The sequence below is a fragment of the Thecamonas trahens genome (assembly GCF_000142905.1).
Source record: "Thecamonas trahens ATCC 50062 unplaced genomic scaffold supercont1.2, whole genome shotgun sequence".
NCBI lineage: Eukaryota > Apusomonadida > Apusomonadidae > Thecamonas > Thecamonas trahens.
In genome coordinates, this window is record NW_013657678.1 from 358,906 (window position 1) to 375,076 (window position 16,171).

The 16,171-nt window shown below is 61.8% G+C and overlaps 9 protein-coding genes across 9 annotated transcripts in view; 5 read left to right on the forward strand and 4 right to left on the reverse strand.

Moving 5' to 3' along the window:
* Positions 1-1,361, reverse strand: part of AMSG_00477 (uncharacterized protein) — a gene marked incomplete at both ends in the record, with an annotated part of 2,617 nt that extends 1,256 nt beyond the window's left edge. The window contains one exon of the mRNA XM_013907302.1: positions 6-1,361. Coding sequence (XP_013762756.1) covers positions 6-1,361 — 1,356 coding nt within the window. The remainder of the gene's footprint in view (positions 1-5) is intronic.
* Positions 1,362-2,131: 770 nt separating this feature from the next.
* AMSG_00478 (BTB/POZ domain-containing protein KCTD17) lies at positions 2,132-3,187 on the forward strand (the record flags this gene model as incomplete). Its single annotated transcript, XM_013907303.1, has 1 exon — positions 2,132-3,187. One exon carries the CDS (start codon positions 2,132-2,134, stop codon positions 3,185-3,187), a length of 1,056 nt encoding a protein of 351 aa, XP_013762757.1.
* A 10-nt stretch (positions 3,188-3,197) lies between these two features.
* Positions 3,198-4,442, reverse strand: AMSG_00479 (uncharacterized protein). Its single transcript, XM_013907304.1, has 2 exons — positions 4,343-4,442; positions 3,198-4,178 (listed from the first exon to the last, which is right to left on the reverse strand). The coding sequence occupies exon 2, from the start codon at positions 4,011-4,013 to the stop codon at positions 3,213-3,215; it is 801 nt and encodes a 266-aa protein (XP_013762758.1). The 5' UTR covers positions 4,014-4,178; positions 4,343-4,442; the 3' UTR covers positions 3,198-3,212.
* Positions 4,443-5,034: 592 nt separating this feature from the next.
* Positions 5,035-6,996, forward strand: AMSG_00480 (uncharacterized protein; the record flags this gene model as incomplete). Its single annotated transcript, XM_013907305.1, has 2 exons — positions 5,035-5,084; positions 5,148-6,996. The coding sequence occupies 2 exons, from the start codon at positions 5,035-5,037 to the stop codon at positions 6,994-6,996; spliced, it is 1,899 nt and encodes a 632-aa protein (XP_013762759.1).
* Positions 6,997-7,839: 843 nt separating this feature from the next.
* Positions 7,840-9,942, forward strand: AMSG_00481 (type I inositol-3,4-bisphosphate 4-phosphatase; the record flags this gene model as incomplete). Its single annotated transcript, XM_013907306.1, has 2 exons — positions 7,840-8,107; positions 8,164-9,942. The coding sequence occupies 2 exons, from the start codon at positions 7,840-7,842 to the stop codon at positions 9,711-9,713; spliced, it is 1,818 nt and encodes a 605-aa protein (XP_013762760.1). The 3' UTR covers positions 9,714-9,942.
* Positions 9,771-10,657, reverse strand: AMSG_00482 (uncharacterized protein; the record flags this gene model as incomplete). Its single annotated transcript, XM_013907307.1, has 2 exons — positions 9,771-9,840; positions 9,873-10,657. The coding sequence occupies 2 exons, from the start codon at positions 10,655-10,657 to the stop codon at positions 9,771-9,773; spliced, it is 855 nt and encodes a 284-aa protein (XP_013762761.1).
* A 191-nt stretch (positions 10,658-10,848) lies between these two features.
* AMSG_00483 (uncharacterized protein) lies at positions 10,849-13,365 on the forward strand. Its single transcript, XM_013907308.1, has 2 exons — positions 10,849-10,880; positions 11,062-13,365. The coding sequence occupies exon 2, from the start codon at positions 11,286-11,288 to the stop codon at positions 13,305-13,307; it is 2,022 nt and encodes a 673-aa protein (XP_013762762.1). The 5' UTR covers positions 10,849-10,880; positions 11,062-11,285; the 3' UTR covers positions 13,308-13,365.
* Positions 13,366-13,656: 291 nt separating this feature from the next.
* On the forward strand, positions 13,657-14,758 carry AMSG_00484 (uncharacterized protein). Its single transcript, XM_013907309.1, has one exon. The coding sequence runs from the start codon at positions 13,725-13,727 to the stop codon at positions 14,547-14,549; it is 825 nt and encodes a 274-aa protein (XP_013762763.1). The 5' UTR covers positions 13,657-13,724; the 3' UTR covers positions 14,550-14,758.
* Positions 14,507-16,121, reverse strand: AMSG_11602 (uncharacterized protein; the record flags this gene model as incomplete). Its single annotated transcript, XM_013907419.1, has 2 exons — positions 14,507-15,932; positions 16,093-16,121. 2 exons carry the CDS (start codon positions 16,119-16,121, stop codon positions 14,738-14,740), a joined length of 1,224 nt encoding a protein of 407 aa, XP_013762873.1. The 3' UTR covers positions 14,507-14,737.
* Positions 16,122-16,171: the final 50 nt, after the last annotated feature.

The following is a 16,171-nucleotide window of genomic DNA, read 5'->3' on the forward strand; positions in this document are numbered from 1 at the left end:
TCAACAGGCTCATCGTCGGTGGCCTTGGCCTTAAGCGCGCGGCACTTTTCAGCCTGGAGCACATAGCCGTCGACTGCCATTTTCGTCCGCACCTGCAGAGCCTTGTTGGCCCGCGTCGGGTACTCGGACCGCAGCGCCACGAGCGCCATTGTGTGTGGAAAGCCCGCTGAGGCCCGCGTGAGGTTGTGCGCGTAGCCGTAGGCCTGCTTCCTCTTGTGCATGGTGATCGGACACTGGGCCGATTTGGGATCGAATCCAGGCTCCCACAGTCCCAATGGCAGCACCATCTCGTTCTCCTCAAACGTAAACAGCACATCCACCTTGGTGCTGAGCTGGGTGTCAACTGGTCTCACCCCGTCCCAACCTTGCCCATGTGAGACCGCAATCTCCCGCCCAATGTTCATCCGGGCTGCGCTGCTGTACAGCCCGGACGTCTGCGGCTCGTGGCTACGTGACGAAGAGCTTGCGGTTCGCTTCGCACGTGCACGGTCCGTGTGGCTCGGGTTGGTCTTGACAGGTGACGCCACAGAGAATGTGCTTTGAGAGCTGGACGAGTGGAACCCAGCCCGTGTCCCTTGCTGGTTGGCAAAGACGTGACCCAGACCCTCGCACACTCGATGAGTCAACGATGACTCGAGCGCTGCCACGCCAACCGAGCCTCTGTAGAACGACTGGACCTTGTGGTTGTTGCTGAGCCCCCGAAACAGCGGTAAGGTAGCCTTGATGAGCTCGTGGCAGACTACGGTGCTTCCGATCGTGTTCGCCTTACGCAGGCCAGATGCCACAAAGCCTGTCCACGCATCCGGGATGTCATCCAGATGCTGCACTTCCAGTGAGGCCGTGCCGCTGGTCCCAAGAGAGAGCAAACCCATCACCACTTCACCCATCAGCATTGGCGCAAGAAGAAGCTCGGGCGAGGCAACCCAGCGGCTACCGGTCGGCACAACGCCCGCAAAGTGTTTGGCCCGCACTGGCTTCAAGTACGGCACCTCGAGTCTCGACGTCGGGGACACCTGTGACATCGCCTTGAGCTCCGCAATCTCGGCATCCTTGTCCGCAATCTCGGCATCCTTGTCCGCAATCTCGGCATCCTTGTCCGCAATCTGCGCTTCCAGCTCAGCCTTGGCCTGAGCCTCCCGCGCTGCAGTAGTGAGCATGAAGTCCACAAATCCAGCCACGGACAGGCTGGCCGCAAAGTTGTGACTCAGACACGAGCTGGCAACCTCAATCCAATCATCCCTAGACAGGGTCACTCCCTCGACCTCCGAAGCCGCCCGCTTCTCACAAAACGCCACCAGAGCATCCTTGACCGTGTCGATCTCCTCCGTCTCGGCAGTCACGCCACAGTCTGCCGCAAGCATAGCTTGCCAAAGAGAAGGGGAGAGCCCACGCAAACCTGCAGCCTGCAGCTTGTCTAGCGAGTCCCGATTCGGCGCATCAGCACTCATCCCGACTAGTATGTTCGCGAGGTGAGTGTGCGACGTCGAGCGCGTGCGCTCCGGAAAAGGTCGTGAACCACATTCGCCGGCCTTGTGACAGCTACCACGATCGATCGCCATTCGGGTCAAAGCCCCACGCCCGGCCCGGCTGGCCATGAGCCACGACATTGAAGCTATGCGCTGCGCTGCATATGTATGGGAGGATGACAGCACATGCAAGGGTATGCGTATGAAAGGGGAGGAGGAGGAGGGGGGAGGGGGGGTAGAATGTAGAACGGCTTGCCCACGCTCTCGCGCTTGGCGCGGTGTGCCATGCGCCCTCGTCCCACTCTAGGGATGCGTTGCACTACGTTGCGCCGCACCCTCCGCTATGGGTTGCTTACTCTGGGATGGAGCCCCCTTCGCAGCGAGGGAAGTGCTGGTGGTGCTGGCGCTGGTGCCGCCGGCCAAAGACAGAACGAGCCGCCAGGGGAGTCCGCCACTCGCTCCGGCTGCTGTTCAACTCGTTCGGCCTCGACACGAGGCCACAGCGGACGGTGTCGGTGGCATAACAGGCGGGTGCAGGACACTTGACCGACAAAGTCAAGGTTGCGGCTTGTGGAACGTGGGAAGAGGGCCAGAAGGTGCTTCGCGCTCAAAGGCGGTCAAGCAGATCAAGCAGGTCGAGCCAGTCGAGCACGACAGGCGGCGACATGGCGGCGATGGACGAGGCGATGGTCAAGATGGCGGCAGAGCCACCGACAATGGCAGAGACCGCCGGGGGAGGTGACGGCGTGGGAGGGGCGAACGGCGGTCACGGCGAGCATGAGTCAGACTCGGAGTGGATCCAGCTCAACGTGGGTGGAACGATGTTTGCGACGACGAGGACAACGCTGCGGATGGAGCCGTCGTCGATGCTGGCGGCGCTGGCGTCGGGCGAGTGGGTGTCGACCAAGGACGAGACCGGAGCCATTCTGCTGGATCGAGATCCAGCGTTCTTTGGGCCGATTCTCAACTACCTCCGCATGGGTAAGCTCATTGTCTCGCCCAGCATATCGTACAAGGGCGTTCTAGAAGAGGCCAAGTTCTTCGACCTTCCGTCGCTGGTAGCGCTGCTCTCGCCGTTGAGCGAGTCAAAGGGCGAGGCGCAGCGCAAGCATGTGACGACGTACACGACGATCAAGCACACAACGCGATCACACGATTCCCAGTTTCAGTACTCGGTGTACCCCATTCTGGTCAAGGGTCCGATCGAGCCGGCAGCCATGTCGTTTCTCAATGGCGGCACATACCCGCCAGCGGTGCGGGTCTTTCCGGCGTCGACAGTGTACGGCGATCCGCGCGAGGGCTGGTACATCAAGAACCACTCGCTGGCTGACGTGTTCAACACGGCGGCCGCGTGGGGCTGGGAGCTGATGACGTCTTCGGGTGATGGGTCTGGCGGCTCGTGGGGTCAAGAATCGTCGCACATCTTTGTTTTTCGCAAGGTCATCAGCGTGGGAGCCGATCCGCATGTGGCAGCTGCTGTGGCAGCTGCACACGCAGCCGAGCCGCCAACAAGCCCATCACACCACGAGCGGACGTGGTCAAGCGGCTCGGCGAGCTCAGCGCGGGCACGCGGGGAAAGGCAAAGCCCTGCACGTCCGGCGCGGTCGCGGCGTGCGGGACAGCTGGCCGTCTCGTCGCGGCCAATCACCGGGGTAGAAGTTGTGTCCATCACAGACGAGACGCACACCGAGCCCGAGCTGGACTCGTCGTCGTCATCATAAGACATGGCATGGGGGGCATGATGATTTAGGGAGCCGGAATCGGCGCAATGCCCTTGCGATCCTCCTCTTGGGCGATGACCCAGTCTGCGCCTGCTTCTTTGCGCAGGTGGCGAATCTCCTTGGCGGTGTACGAGCGACCATCGTAGTGCCCGCCAAAGGTAACGTTGAGGTTCTTGCGCGAGCCGCCGCGCTGGAGAACAACCGGCTCGGACTCACCGGGGAAGGCCTCGGCCATGACTCGGTCAAAGTCTTCATGGTCGTTGGTCTGCATGGCGCCGATGGATAGGATGGCGTCTCCGGTTTTGAGACCGGCGGCCTTGGCAGCCTTACCCGGCAGTACGTCGGTGACGGCGACGCCGTCCTCGTCGACCGAGTTGGAAACAACAATGCCAAGGGTAGGACGCATCGAAGTGAGAACGCGGCGCGCCTCGGCAACGCGCTCAGTCTTTCCGGGCTTTGACGACCGCTGCGTGGTCGGCGCCGGCACAATCGGGAGGTTGACGCCGTCGTCCGACTCGGACTCGATTCGAGTGGTCCGGGTCTGGCGGCGCGCGGGCATACGGTAGAGGAAGAAGAGGCACGCGGCAGCCGCAATGAGGAAGGCAGCAACAAGAGCGTCAAAAACGCATGTGGCGATATACTGCGGGCCCTTGCACGAGTACGTGGCGAGTGAGCACAGACGATCGCGGGCGTCGCGGACGTCGACCGAGTCGATGACTGTTGCCGCCACCGCCAGAAAGCCGGTAAAGAGGAGAAGGACTGCCAGCGGGAAAGCCAAGGCCTTGTTTCCACGCCAAACGCTTACCATGCCGGCCATCGTGAGCATAATCGCCAACAGCGACGTTCCGTACCGCAGCCGCTGGTTGACTAGGGCCCAGCCGCCGACCTCGATGACGTTACCATCGGCCTTTGCCTTGAGATCCACAGGTCGATCAAACTCGAACCCATCATACTGCGAAAGAGTCAGACTCAGCAGCACCACACCACATGCCTGTATCGGGGCCAGAAGAAAGTGATGACGACCCGGTAATGCGCGTTTGGTGTTCTGTGTGAGTCTCGGGGTGACGTTTCGGCTACCGAACAAAGATGGCAAATGAACAAACGGCAGCAACCAAGGGGAGGAGGGGAGAAAGGGGGGGGGGGGGGGGGGCCTACCCAGGTGAAGCACAGCACAATTAGAGTGGGAAGCTGCAGTGCGCGCTTTCCATAGTATGTCTCAAAGTATGTAGAGGAGTGTGAGTGGACGAGTGGTCGGTAGGGTGTCGACAGGTGGGTTGCGGTTGAGGGCGAAGCGGCACGACTTGGCGGAGGTGCGGGCGACTGGCTGGGTGCAGAGCGATTGGAAAAGGCGGATGGGTTGAGAGTTTGACACGGGTCCTTGTCTGCAGTAGTGATGAGTTGGCCACAACAGTTGCCACGCGCTTGAGATTGGATCAAGTCGTGTGAGTCCGCCGAGAGCAGTAGCCACACCACCATGCGGCTAGGCTCGCTCAATGGCCGACGAGAAATCCTCCGAATGGAGGACAGACACCATCAGGTCCCTGCATAGCTGTGTTGCGGCGGGAGCCATGAGAAAAATAGCGGTAGCCGTGGAGCCACCATGCGCAGCGGGCGCGATTGGGCGCAGCGGGCGCGATTGGGCGGGCGCGATTGGGTGCGGTGGGCTCAATAGGGCGGACAGAACACCGCTAGGCCACTTCTGCTCCGACTGCGTAGCCTGTTTGGTTGTCTGCTCTACGCGGTCACCTGACTCGCACTCGAGCGACATGGCCAACAATACGGAACAAAGGCAGGGCCCTCCTGGTCTCAAGAGACACTCGCTGACGTGGGTGGGTGGGGAGGAGGGGATGGTATGCGTGTTTGGTGGCGATAACTCGCGGGCGGCAGAGGACTACATGTGGGTGGTTGGGGTTCATGCAGCTGCTGATGGTGGCTGGTTGAGCATTAGAGGCCGTGGGAGGGAGGCCGAGCCCGACCACAAGCCGAGCAGTCGCTACTTTCACACTGCAAGCTATGTGGCGGATGCCCGCGTCATCATTGTCTTTGGCGGCTTTGCAGCCGGCGCTAATCTCAACGATGTCTACGCCTTTGATGTAGAGACGCGCGAGTGGATCGATGCCAGCGTGGAGGACGATCCCATTGCTGGCCGGCCGGACAGCCGCTCGGGGCACGCGGCGACAGTTGTTGGAGGCAATGCGGTCGTTGTGTTTGGTGGCTTCTCGGGCACAACGCGCCTGGCAGACACGTGGCGCCTGGCGGTGGCGAGGACCGAAGGTCCGGGATCCGACGTGCGCCTGGTGTGGAAGAAGCTACTCGACAACGGCGGCGGCTCTGGCCCGCCGCCGACATGCAACACAGATGTAGCATACGATCCCGAGTCTGATGTTGTGTACCTCTTTTCGGGCCATGCGGGTGTGGCGTCGTCGGCAACGTTGTATGCGCTCGACGGTGCCAGCCGCGATGCACCGGCGTGGCGACGTGTGGCTACCTGTGGCATGGAGGTTGAGCGCCGGACCGGCCATACACTCCACTGGTATAATGGTGCTGTTTATGTCTTTGGCGGCGAGTCCAGTGCCCAGCTCTGTGCGACTCTTCTCCGTTGTGACGTGGCCGAGGGCCGATGGGAGGTGGTCGACACAACGCCGGTGAACTCCCGTTGCTTCCATGCCGCCGACGTCGATAGTTCCACAGGAACTCTCCTGGCTATGGGAGGAACTATGGTGGACGGGCTAGATCAAGGGCTGGTCCGGGTTCATCTCCCGCCACTGCCACACAAGCTCTCGCTGGCGGATGATCTCGACACAGCGTTTGCCGCACTTGCCCCAGAAGCGCGGAATGAAACTCCTTTTGGAGTTCCTATGGCTCTGAGCGGCGGTGTTACGCCGGCATCTGCCTCTGGGTGGCCTGCTCGTTGCTCTCTTGTGGGCACGATTCTTGCTGAGTACATTGCAGTTGGGGCGAGCAAGACGCTGCATGCTGATGACGGACGGGTGTCCGTCATTGACGCTGCACGGGTGTACTCAAGTGCTCTGGATGCAGGCCTCGACGCCTTTGCCAACCATGTGGCAGTCACATGCCTCTTAGATCCGCCTGGGGCATGGGACGAGCTCTTGGCTTCGTCCGAGCTGGGCAGCCTCGGACCCACTGCACTTGCCGGCCTCATGCGAGCCCATGCCTCACGGCCTCCTGTCTTCGGCCAGCAGGCACTGAGGATTGACCGAATGAGGCAACAGTTGGAACACGCTGCCGAAACCGGCGACTACGACCTTGTGGCCAACGATGGGACTCGGATTCGGGTCCACACCTTTGTGCTCTGTGCGCGCTCGCCGATGTGTGCTGCCCTCATTGGTGGGGCCGGCTTGCTCATGGCCGAGGGTGCAAGCGACGATTGGCAGGTTCGACTTGGCGAAGCAGCTGAGCCGCTTACGGCTACCGCGCTCCAGGCGCTTGTCGAGTTCATATACACCGGCTCTGTTGATCTTGTTCTTGCCGATGCTACTGTTGCTGCCTCGCTCGTTCAAGCTCATGCCTACCTTGGTTTCCGGTCTGAGGTTCTTCCGAGCGCTGTCCAAGCGTCAATGGACGGCATTGGAAGCGGCTTGAGTGCGCTTGTTGCCGCCATCGACGCTGCTAAGCGAGCTGGGGGGCCTCAGATTGTTGACGGGCTTCTGGCACAGATTGCTGCTGTGGTAACAGGATCAGCTGACCCGCGCAGTCTCAGACCTGAACTTGAGCGACTGGATGCAGAAGAACTTGTCTCCCTTGTCTACGCTGTGGCAGACATGGCGGATGGTAATACCGATGAATAACAAAGAGGGACCTGCATGCCAGCACTGCAGAACAGATGCTGGATCTTGTTTGCTCTGTTGATCGTTGCAGGAGACATGGTGTAGTGTGAGCTCGTCAGTGGCGTGAATTGTGAGCTACGATCCGCGAACGGCTCCCGTTCGGTGTGCGAAGCGGTCTACACCTGTGGCGTGCATCACCACCACGGCACTCTTCCGCACACCAAGGGCTTGCCTGCCTGTGGATTCTTTTGGGCAGGAGGGTGGTGAGGAAGAAGGGGAATGACTCGTTTGCTGTCGCGGCTACGAGCTGTGGGCCGCAAACGGAGGGAGACCCGGTCCGGGTCGTGGCAGGACGATGCCGACAGCTCTGCATGCAATTGGTGTGGGGTAGCGTTTTCGCTCTTTACTCGGAGACACCATTGCAGAGTTTGCGGGCTCATCTTCTGCTCGGCATGCTCAAAGCACTCGTTGCCACTGGCAGAGCATCCGGATGCGCAGGGAACGTTTCTCGGCTTTCAGGAGGCAACAGCCGAGCAGAGGGTAGAGCTCGACTTTGCGCTCCGCCGCTGTTGCTCCGCGTGCTGGCTCAACGACGCGGCTGGGCTTGTGAAGCGGAGCCGCGCGCTCGGGGAGAGCATGCATGGAAAAGCAGAAAGAGGCAAGGACGACGAGGCAGGTCCGTCAGGTGCTGCTGGCACATCGCACGATGGCGGCGAGGGGGATGTCGCTGATGACGAGGCGGTCCCACGATGGCGGGTTTGGGCCGGGGTCTCGCTCCGGCGGTTCACTTACTCGATGCCGTATGGATTGAGTCAATCTGCCGGCGGGTGTATGGTGGTGGTGTGGAGTGAGGACGGAGAGGAGATGGCACGGACAGAGGTCCAGCCGCTGGGAGGGATGGTCAGGTTTGCTGTTGCACTACGGCTGGAGGTGAGCGGCGAGGACGAGACGCTAGTGCGGATCGGGGTATACGCAGCTGAAGGTGAGCGGATGACGCCACCGGACCCAAACGCCCTGCTCGCTGAAGCAGAGTTTGTGCTTGTACCGAGCCAGCTGGTGGCCGGGACGACTGTCACAGCACCTGCAGTGGCACGCATCGGTGGCGAGAGTTGCGGCCAGGTGGAGTCGTCGTGTGTCCTCAGCATCGACGACATCAAGGAAGTGGTGGTGGGCACAGGGCGGGTGGAGCGGCGGTACTTTTGCGGACGGCATCGTCCGGTGTACTCCACATCACCGAGTCGCTCGTTGTCTCCCAGTACTGCTTTGACATCCCATTCCAGCTGGCTCTGCTCCTTTTGGACGAGGCCGTGAGTGCGTTTGAATTGGAGATCGACGGTGCGGTCAAGGTCATCAACGGAGCAGTCGCCAGTCGTGGCGAGCTTCCAGCCGGAGTTGTTGAGCGAGTGCAGGCGACACGTGACCGCGTGCTCACACTCGCCAACTACCTGGAGCAAGGGCAGAAGCATCCCCTTCAGACCAGCGTCCAGTTCAAACCGTCGACGCTTAAGAGTGCCCCAGAGCTTGCACTTGTGCCAACCAACCTGCACGTGCAGAGCATGGAAGTGGTCAGCGACGATGGGGGGTGCGAAACGACGGTGACAACAACGGTCGGGGCCTTTGCCGCCCACATCTATGGATTCAAGACTGGTGGTATCCGGCAAATGCTGGAGGGAACGCCCAAGGCAGTGACGCGGCTACGGGTGGCAAGCCGTCGTGATGTGGCGTGGTCTCAGGCTTTGACGGCAGCGATCACCTCGTTTGCCCAGCATCTCGAGTGGGCTGTGGCAAAGAACTCTGGTGCGATGGGCCTGGCGGCGCTTCAGCAGCTGGAAGCACTTGGATTTCTGTTCCAAGTTGAGTCGCTGCTCTCAACACAAGGCAAGGAGCTGGGTATGCTCGGTGACATGGACGATGCGATCCGGGCGCTTGCCGGCGTCACGTTTGTGGTGCAGCTTAAGGGCGTGAGTGCAAGTGTCGAGGAGCGCTGCAGAGGTCAGGGAGGTGCTGTCGTTCTCGAGGTGAGCCGCAGCTGTGGTGGATCGAGCCTGGGCCGGAGTGAGCCACGGGTTGGACTTAATCTTGACGTTGTACTCCAGATTGAGGTTGACGCAAGAGTCCTGGGCGGCATCGGTGGTGGGCTCGAGGCTGGCGGAGGGGTGCTCCGGGTTGAGACAGTGCCTGTGCTCTTTACGCAGGGAATCAACGAGATGCAGACAATGGCCAACTTGCTCGGCGGCTCTAAGCTACAAGAAGATATCAATGCCGAGTCGCTGTCGCGGCTCCAGTCGTTCTACTCCCGGTGGGTCAAGTACCACTTTGGCGGCGAAGCGACAAGTGTTGCAATGAGGGTCCTTCCGGAGCTGAGCGAGATCAACGCGAGCATGCAAGGGCTGGCAGACGAAGTGCAGTCGTCGCGGTCGGAAAAGAACGCCCAGATTCTGACTCGGGCGGCGGATTTGACTCGGACACTGCTAGGTGGCCGAGTCACGGTGTGCAAGTCTGCCAAGGACCGGACTTCCATGTCTGTGACGTTCGAGCAGTCACGAGTCCTTCAGCAGAAGCACGCGCTCGTGGACGGAGTCACACCCGAGACGCTGATGCGGGCTCATGGGGTCCGTCGCGACAACGCCTTCCTCAACATCGGGCGGCACTCTTATGCGTTTAATGCGTTGCAAACGTTCCTGCTCCCGTCGGCGTACAAGCCACCGTCAGGGACAGGCGGAGCGCTGGTGTCGTGAGCCGCAGTCTCAGTTCATGCCGGCAGGTAGGCAAGTGTTGTCTCGATGGCAAAGTGGTCAGACGGCCAATGATCGTGGTAGGGGGCGTCGCGGCCTGCGCGATCCGGTGGCGAGACGTCGAGCTGGCCTGGTGTCCAACGCGGGGAACAAGCGATGTACATGTGATCGATGGTCTTCTGAATGGGTCCCGAGTCTGAGCGCGAGTTGTGCTGGGTAAAGGTGATGGCAATGTCGTCTCCGGTTAGCCGGGTCAGCCCAAGCGGGGCGAGGGCGGCGTCCAGGCCGTCGATGCGGGCGAGGGAGTGGTTAAAGTCGCCGGCGATGACGAATGTGGTCTTGTCTTCGGCATCTGTGGGATGAAGCGCAATAGCGGCGTTGTGCATAGCAGAGGCTAGCTCAACTAGTTGAGCAGCGCGGACGTCTGAGCGGCGAGGATTTCCCTCGAGATGCGTTGCGGCGATGGCGAGGATGCCTGCGTCGGCGGGGGCATGGGCGACAGTGAAGAGGCCGACAAGCGCCATGCGCGGCGTCCGGGTAGCAGCTGTAAAGTGAACAGGAATGATGCCATAGGTCGACTCATCGACAAGATCGAGGACGTCAGCCTTCCACAGGAGGGCGGCACCGTCAGGCTTGCCACGGCGGAGAGCGACAGCGGCGCAATAGCTAGTCTGGCCGATCGAGATGGAGAAGACAGCGTTCTCGGCCACAGCGTCGGGATCGGACCCACCCACTGTAGCAAGGAAGCGAACAAACGGAAGAGTAGCCTCAAGTAGGGCGATGACGTCCGCGGCGAGATCGCCGGCAAGTAGGTCTGCGATCCGTTGCCAACGCTCTGTTGCCGCGGTGTCGGACTCGTGGCTCCCCGAGTCTGTGTTGAACCGTGAGTACTCGGAGGCAAGGACGTTGAAGGAGACGATGCGGATGTTGTGCGATGGAAGGGCCATAATGGTGATGGTAATGTGAAGGTTGGTAGTGGCGCGGGAAGAGATGTGCACTGGTGGCCTGCTTTTGTACGAGCCGCTCAGCCCACCGGTGTCCAGCGTTCTGTTGGAGGAGGGAGAGAGGGGGAGGGGGGGGGACATTGGCTGTGGCAGTGGCAGGGGAGGAGGTTAGTTGATAGCCACAGTTATCTGCAGACACACACCTCTGACAGAGGTGATGTCCGAGGTATGGGCAACAAGAGGAGGGGGAGTTGAGGGGGGAGGGGGGAGGGAGCGGGGCGGGAGGGAGTGGTACGGGGTGCGGGTACGGGGGGGGGGGCGCGGTGAGGCTTTGTGTCCAAGGACCGATACCAACCAAGCCTCACGAGTACGACGGGCGACTTGGGGGAGGGTGTGTCCGTGTACAGGAAGGTGGACGCGGACAGGCCGACAAGATGGAGCAGGGAGATACAGCTGAGGTTGTTGTGGAAGAGGCCGGCGATCAGGCCGAGCCAGAGACGGAGGAGCTGAAGCAGAAACTGAATGCGGAGACGGCGGAGATGTGGAGGGGGAGGAGGAGGAGGAGCGCAAGGCGGCACTGGAGGTTGCCGAGGGCGCACCCGCGGCTGCGGTGGTGACCTCGGATGGAGTGATGCTTGAGGGAGTGGACATGGGTGTTGGTGGAGTTGATCCGTTTGCCCTCAAGGTGGACGAGTTGGATGCGTCTGTGGGCGACGCCGAGGCTGCGAGTGGCGACGACGACGGCGGGGCCACGGAGAGCGGGCGGGTGCGAAGCCGCTCCGAGTCGAGCTCAGCGGGATGGGGCGACGAGGGTGGCGAGGAGGACGTGGACGAGGTGGAAGACGAGGCCGAGGCGGAAGTCGAGGACGATCCGCGAATGGCGCTGCTGACGCGGGTCATTGATCTCGACCGGCCTGTGGCGACCAACGAGGCTGTCGAGTTCTTCTTCCAGGAGGGCATGGCGGAGAACCTCATGTCATTTGTGCATCGGTGTGGACAAGGAGGGCGAGATCGACAGCAGCGCAGCAGTTCGGGACGGTCAAGCGTACGTGTGCGGAGCGAGAGTGTTGGCTCGAGCTCTGCGGGCGGCGCGGGACGAGTGACGCTCCGAGGAGCGCACACTGAGGCGTACCGAGCACGCGAATGGACAGCTGAGGATCCGATGCGGCGATCGTTCCGGGTTGTTTCGCTGTTGGTCAACCCGACCGGGGCGATGACGCGGTTTATGAAGGTCAAGCTCGATGTTCTCATCCACGAGCTGTTTCGGGTGTTTGAGGCGGACTCTGAGGGCAACTTTAACCACTTTAACTGCGTGCTTGTGCACATGTTGCGACTGTACCCGGACCGGGTGCTGCAGGCTGTGACGAGCGCGGGGTATTTGCTCCGGATGCTGCCGTATGTGCACGTGCCTGTTGTGTCAACGTCGATGGTGTACCTATTGACAACGACGGGTTCGGGAGATCTGCAGCATCGACTGTATGCGTCGTTTGTGTCTTCTGGGGGAGTTCAAGCGCTGCATGACATGCTACTGGGGCTGGACGACGTGGCGGACATTGAGCCTGCAGCGGAGTTTCTGACTCGGTGCACGTCTGCACTTGCGGCGGAGGAGCCTGCCGAGCTTCTGTGGTCGTCGCTGGCGCAGCAGAGCGGGCTCATTGCTGGCGCTGTAGCGGTGATGGCTGGCCTGCATCCCGACGAATTGGACTTTGAGCGGCTGGCGCGGTCCGGGACAGAGCTGGGAGGTTACGAGCCGAGCGAGTGCTCACCGGCGACGCACATGTATTCGCTGGCGTCGCGACGGGCACTGGGTAACCTTGTTACTGCACTTCTTGAGGGATCCATGCGTGTGATGACGGCGCCATCACCGCTGGCGTTGATGGGGTTTTCAGACCCGGACGCACCGCCGCCAGTTTCACGGATGGCCTGCATGCTCCACTCGCTCTGCACTCAGCTTGTAGAGCTTGTGCCTGAGCTTGAGCGCGGGTTCGTCAACACGCCGCTGGGCGGGCCGCGCAAGTACTCTGCTTACACGGTCGACGCCACGTTCTCGGAGCTGCACATGGACATTGTGCTTATTCTCGCCAACTTGGTGTCGATGGTCCCAGAGCGAGTGCTTGACAAGTTGACGCCACTGTTCTGGCGGGTGGCGTCGAAGCACTTTCTGGCTCACCCGCACAACAACGTGTACCACGCGCGGTTCTTCCGCATCTTTACCGGCATCCTCACCTCGTCATACTACCAAGACGAGACGCTTGGAGCGCTGCTGGGCGGCTCGGGCGGCTTTCTCGATGCCATGATCGAGCATTATGTCAGCGGTGGCAAGACGTCCGCTCGTGGCTTCATCGTGACGATGCTCAATGTGCTCCGGCTCAAGGCTGACTCGCAGCCCGCCGACGCGCCTCTGCCGTCGCTGCTCGCCACCTCAGATGCGTACTGCGAGTTCTTGCCGACGCTGGAGAGCGTGACGCGGGCGTACACGCTGCGTGCGTTCCCCGACATTGCGCGCGTGGCGCCGCATGTCTATCCCGGCATTTCGCCCTCGACGGTGACGTACACGGCCGATGGGCACGAGCTCGGCTCGTCATTTGCCTCGTTGCTCAAGATGGATCGCGCCAAGCCGCATCCACAGCGGGCTCATCTTCGCAAGCGGTAGGCGGGAGGCTAGGCGGTGACGATAGACCAGGTGTGGTGGTAAACGCGTCCATAGCCGAGTTTGCAGCCATGGCCGACTCTATGCGGGCGGCGAGGTCGGGAGCGCCGGTGGCGAGGGCGGTGACAAGGGCCTGCATCTCGGAGCCGACCAGCGTCGTCATGTCCTGGAGCGAGCTGTGAAGGGCAAGCATTTGCTCTGCTAGCGCATCCTTTTCTGCGCGAAGCTCGGCCAGCCGCGCACGGACGTCGCTGTTGTCCATGTAAGGACTGGAAGAGAAGAGTGCAAGGCTCTGGGACGATCGCGCCGCGGCTGGGGTGAGCGACCGGGGACGGGGGGGTCGAGACACACTGCTCGCGGTAGACGGCAAGAAGAGCGAACTGGTTGCACTTTGTGGTTGGCGGGAGCTTACTAGCTAGTATGAGCAGTGCAGACGATACCGTGGTGGCGGGAGACCTGGGTGCTGGTCAGGAGCCGGTGCAGCTTTCGGAGGCAGGGGAGGCGGAGGTTGGAGCTGGTGTGGTGGGGTCGGGCAGGGGCAAGGGCAAGGGTAAGAGCAAGGGCAAGGGCAAGGGCAAGGGCAAGGGCAAGGGCAAGGGCAAGGGCAAGGGCAAGGGAAAGGGCAAGGGCAAGTCGGACAAGGCCAAGGCGGGCAAGGCCGCAGATGAGAATGCTACATCAGCGCCAGCGGCGGCCGAGCCCGAAGCCGAGGTGCAGATAGCGGTTGGTACAGAGACTGGCAAGGTCGCTGCTGCAGACCAGGGCAAGGGCAAGGGCAAGGGCAAGGGCAAGGGCAAGGGCAAGGGCAAGGGCAAGGGCAAGTCAGGGAAGAGCAAGGCGGGAAAGACCAAGGACAGCAGGGCAAGGAAGACCGACAAGGCGGAAGCGGCGGGGAGAGATGGTAAGGAGAGCAAGACGCGCGAGGGCAAGGCACGCAAGGTGCGCAAGGCGCACAAGGGCAAGCGCCGACGGCGGACTAAGGCTTCTGAGCCGTCGCCGGAGGAGGTGCAGCGGCAACTGGTGGAGTATGTGCGCGGATGCGTGGCTCGAGTCGTCAAGATCCCGGCCGATATGTTCAAGGGCGAGGCGCTGCGGGTGCTAACCCGGGCTCAGAAGAGCGCGAGTGCGTTTGCCGAGTGCACGCGGGCGCCGCTGCTCAAGCTCGACGTGCTGCAGAGCGTGTCGGATACGCTGTATGCGGTGGAGAAGCTCATGTTTGATGTGGAAACTCGTTCTGGACGCTAGCTAAGGACGCGTTCAACAAGGTGGACATGGCGCTGGACGGAACACTGATGGCGATCGCGCTCGCCAATGCCATAATGCCGCGCGAGCACGCGATTGTAAGCACACTGCAGGGCGGAGGTAGTGCAGGAAGCAGCGGAGGACCCAGCGGCGGCGGCGACGGCGATGAGGCCGAGGCTACGGCGTAGAAACTAAAGTGCTGCCCGCTCCTCCTCATCGGCAGAGCCGTTGGTCTTGCGGGCGACAAAGAATATCGAGTTGTACTCGACTCGCATGAGCGACGGCAGAGCCGAGCCGGCGTAAGTCGACGGCACATGCTCGACGCGTTCGAGGGCAAAGCCGGCTTCGGTGATGAGAAGCTCGACCTCGTCCCAGGCGAGCTCAACAGACATGTAGTTGGGCATGTCGGCAAAGTGGTAGAGGAGAGGCCCGATATTGACCCAGATGGCGCCCGGCGCGAGCATGTGGCTGATGGTGTCGAGGTACGCGCAGAGGTTGCGGGCGGTGTCGATGAAGAAGCAGGTGGCAAGCACGTCCCAGGCGCCGGCAGCGTCAGGCGCACCGTAAACTTCGAGAAAGTCCCCGGCAACCATAGAGAACTGCGCGTCGTCCGGAATGTTGAGCGGCGAGACGTCCGGGATGGTGACTGGCGCAAACTGATGCTCACGCTTAATGAGGTTGGTTGTCGTCGACGTGTTGGGGTAGAGAGTGACGGAGTTGGGCTCGGTCACGTGGTTGAGCATCCAGTTGGAGGCGAGGAGCATAAAGTACGAGAACTCGTTGCCCTGCGCGATGTAGCCGCGGTGGGCAAACTCCCACACCAGCCGACCGAGCCCAGCGCCCGGGACGGCGATGCGAACGCGTGACTTGTCGGCATCGGCAAAGGCGGCGTCGACTGCGTCGAGGAGCGGCCCGTAGCACGCGTCGCGCTCGGCTGCGCCATCGGCGGCCCAGTCGCGAACAAACTGTCGCAGTGTCGACTCGACCTTGGATGAGTCCTGTGGACGAATGTTGCCGAAGAACGCGCGATCCTTGCCCCGCATGAGTTCCACCAGCGAGTCAGACGCGTTCTGAGGGCGAGGCAGCCATGGCAGACCCAGAACATCGACAATCTCAACGAGAACCTCGTAGTTAGCCTCGACGCACGCCCGCCACTTGGTCAGCGCAGGCCCCATGATCGGCTGCAGCCGGGCACGGTGGGCTGGCGGTAGCTGGCCGAGCCGCAGCGCGCTCAGCTCAATCGACCGCATCGAAGCGAGCCGGTAGAACAGAATGGCTCGGACAATGTCGCGAAAGTGTTCTTCCTCGCGCGCCTCCTCTTCCGCTGGGTCGAGCGCCTCGTGGACCTCGCCCGAGAGCACGACACCGTCGTCGGCGGTACCAGGACTGTGGTGAGGATGGGAGTGGGAGTGGTCATGCAAGTGGCTATGGGACTCCATGGGGACGAGTGTGTGCGTGATGTGTGTGGTCTTGTGTAGCTGTGGGTGGGGTGGGGGTGGGGTGGGGTGGCGGGGTGGAGTGGGGGGGGGGGACTGGGGGTGTGGACTTGAGCCCGTCCTGCTGTACCGTTTTCATGCTCATTGACAAGCAGAAGACCCCATGAGGTATGAGGTCTGGATCAATGG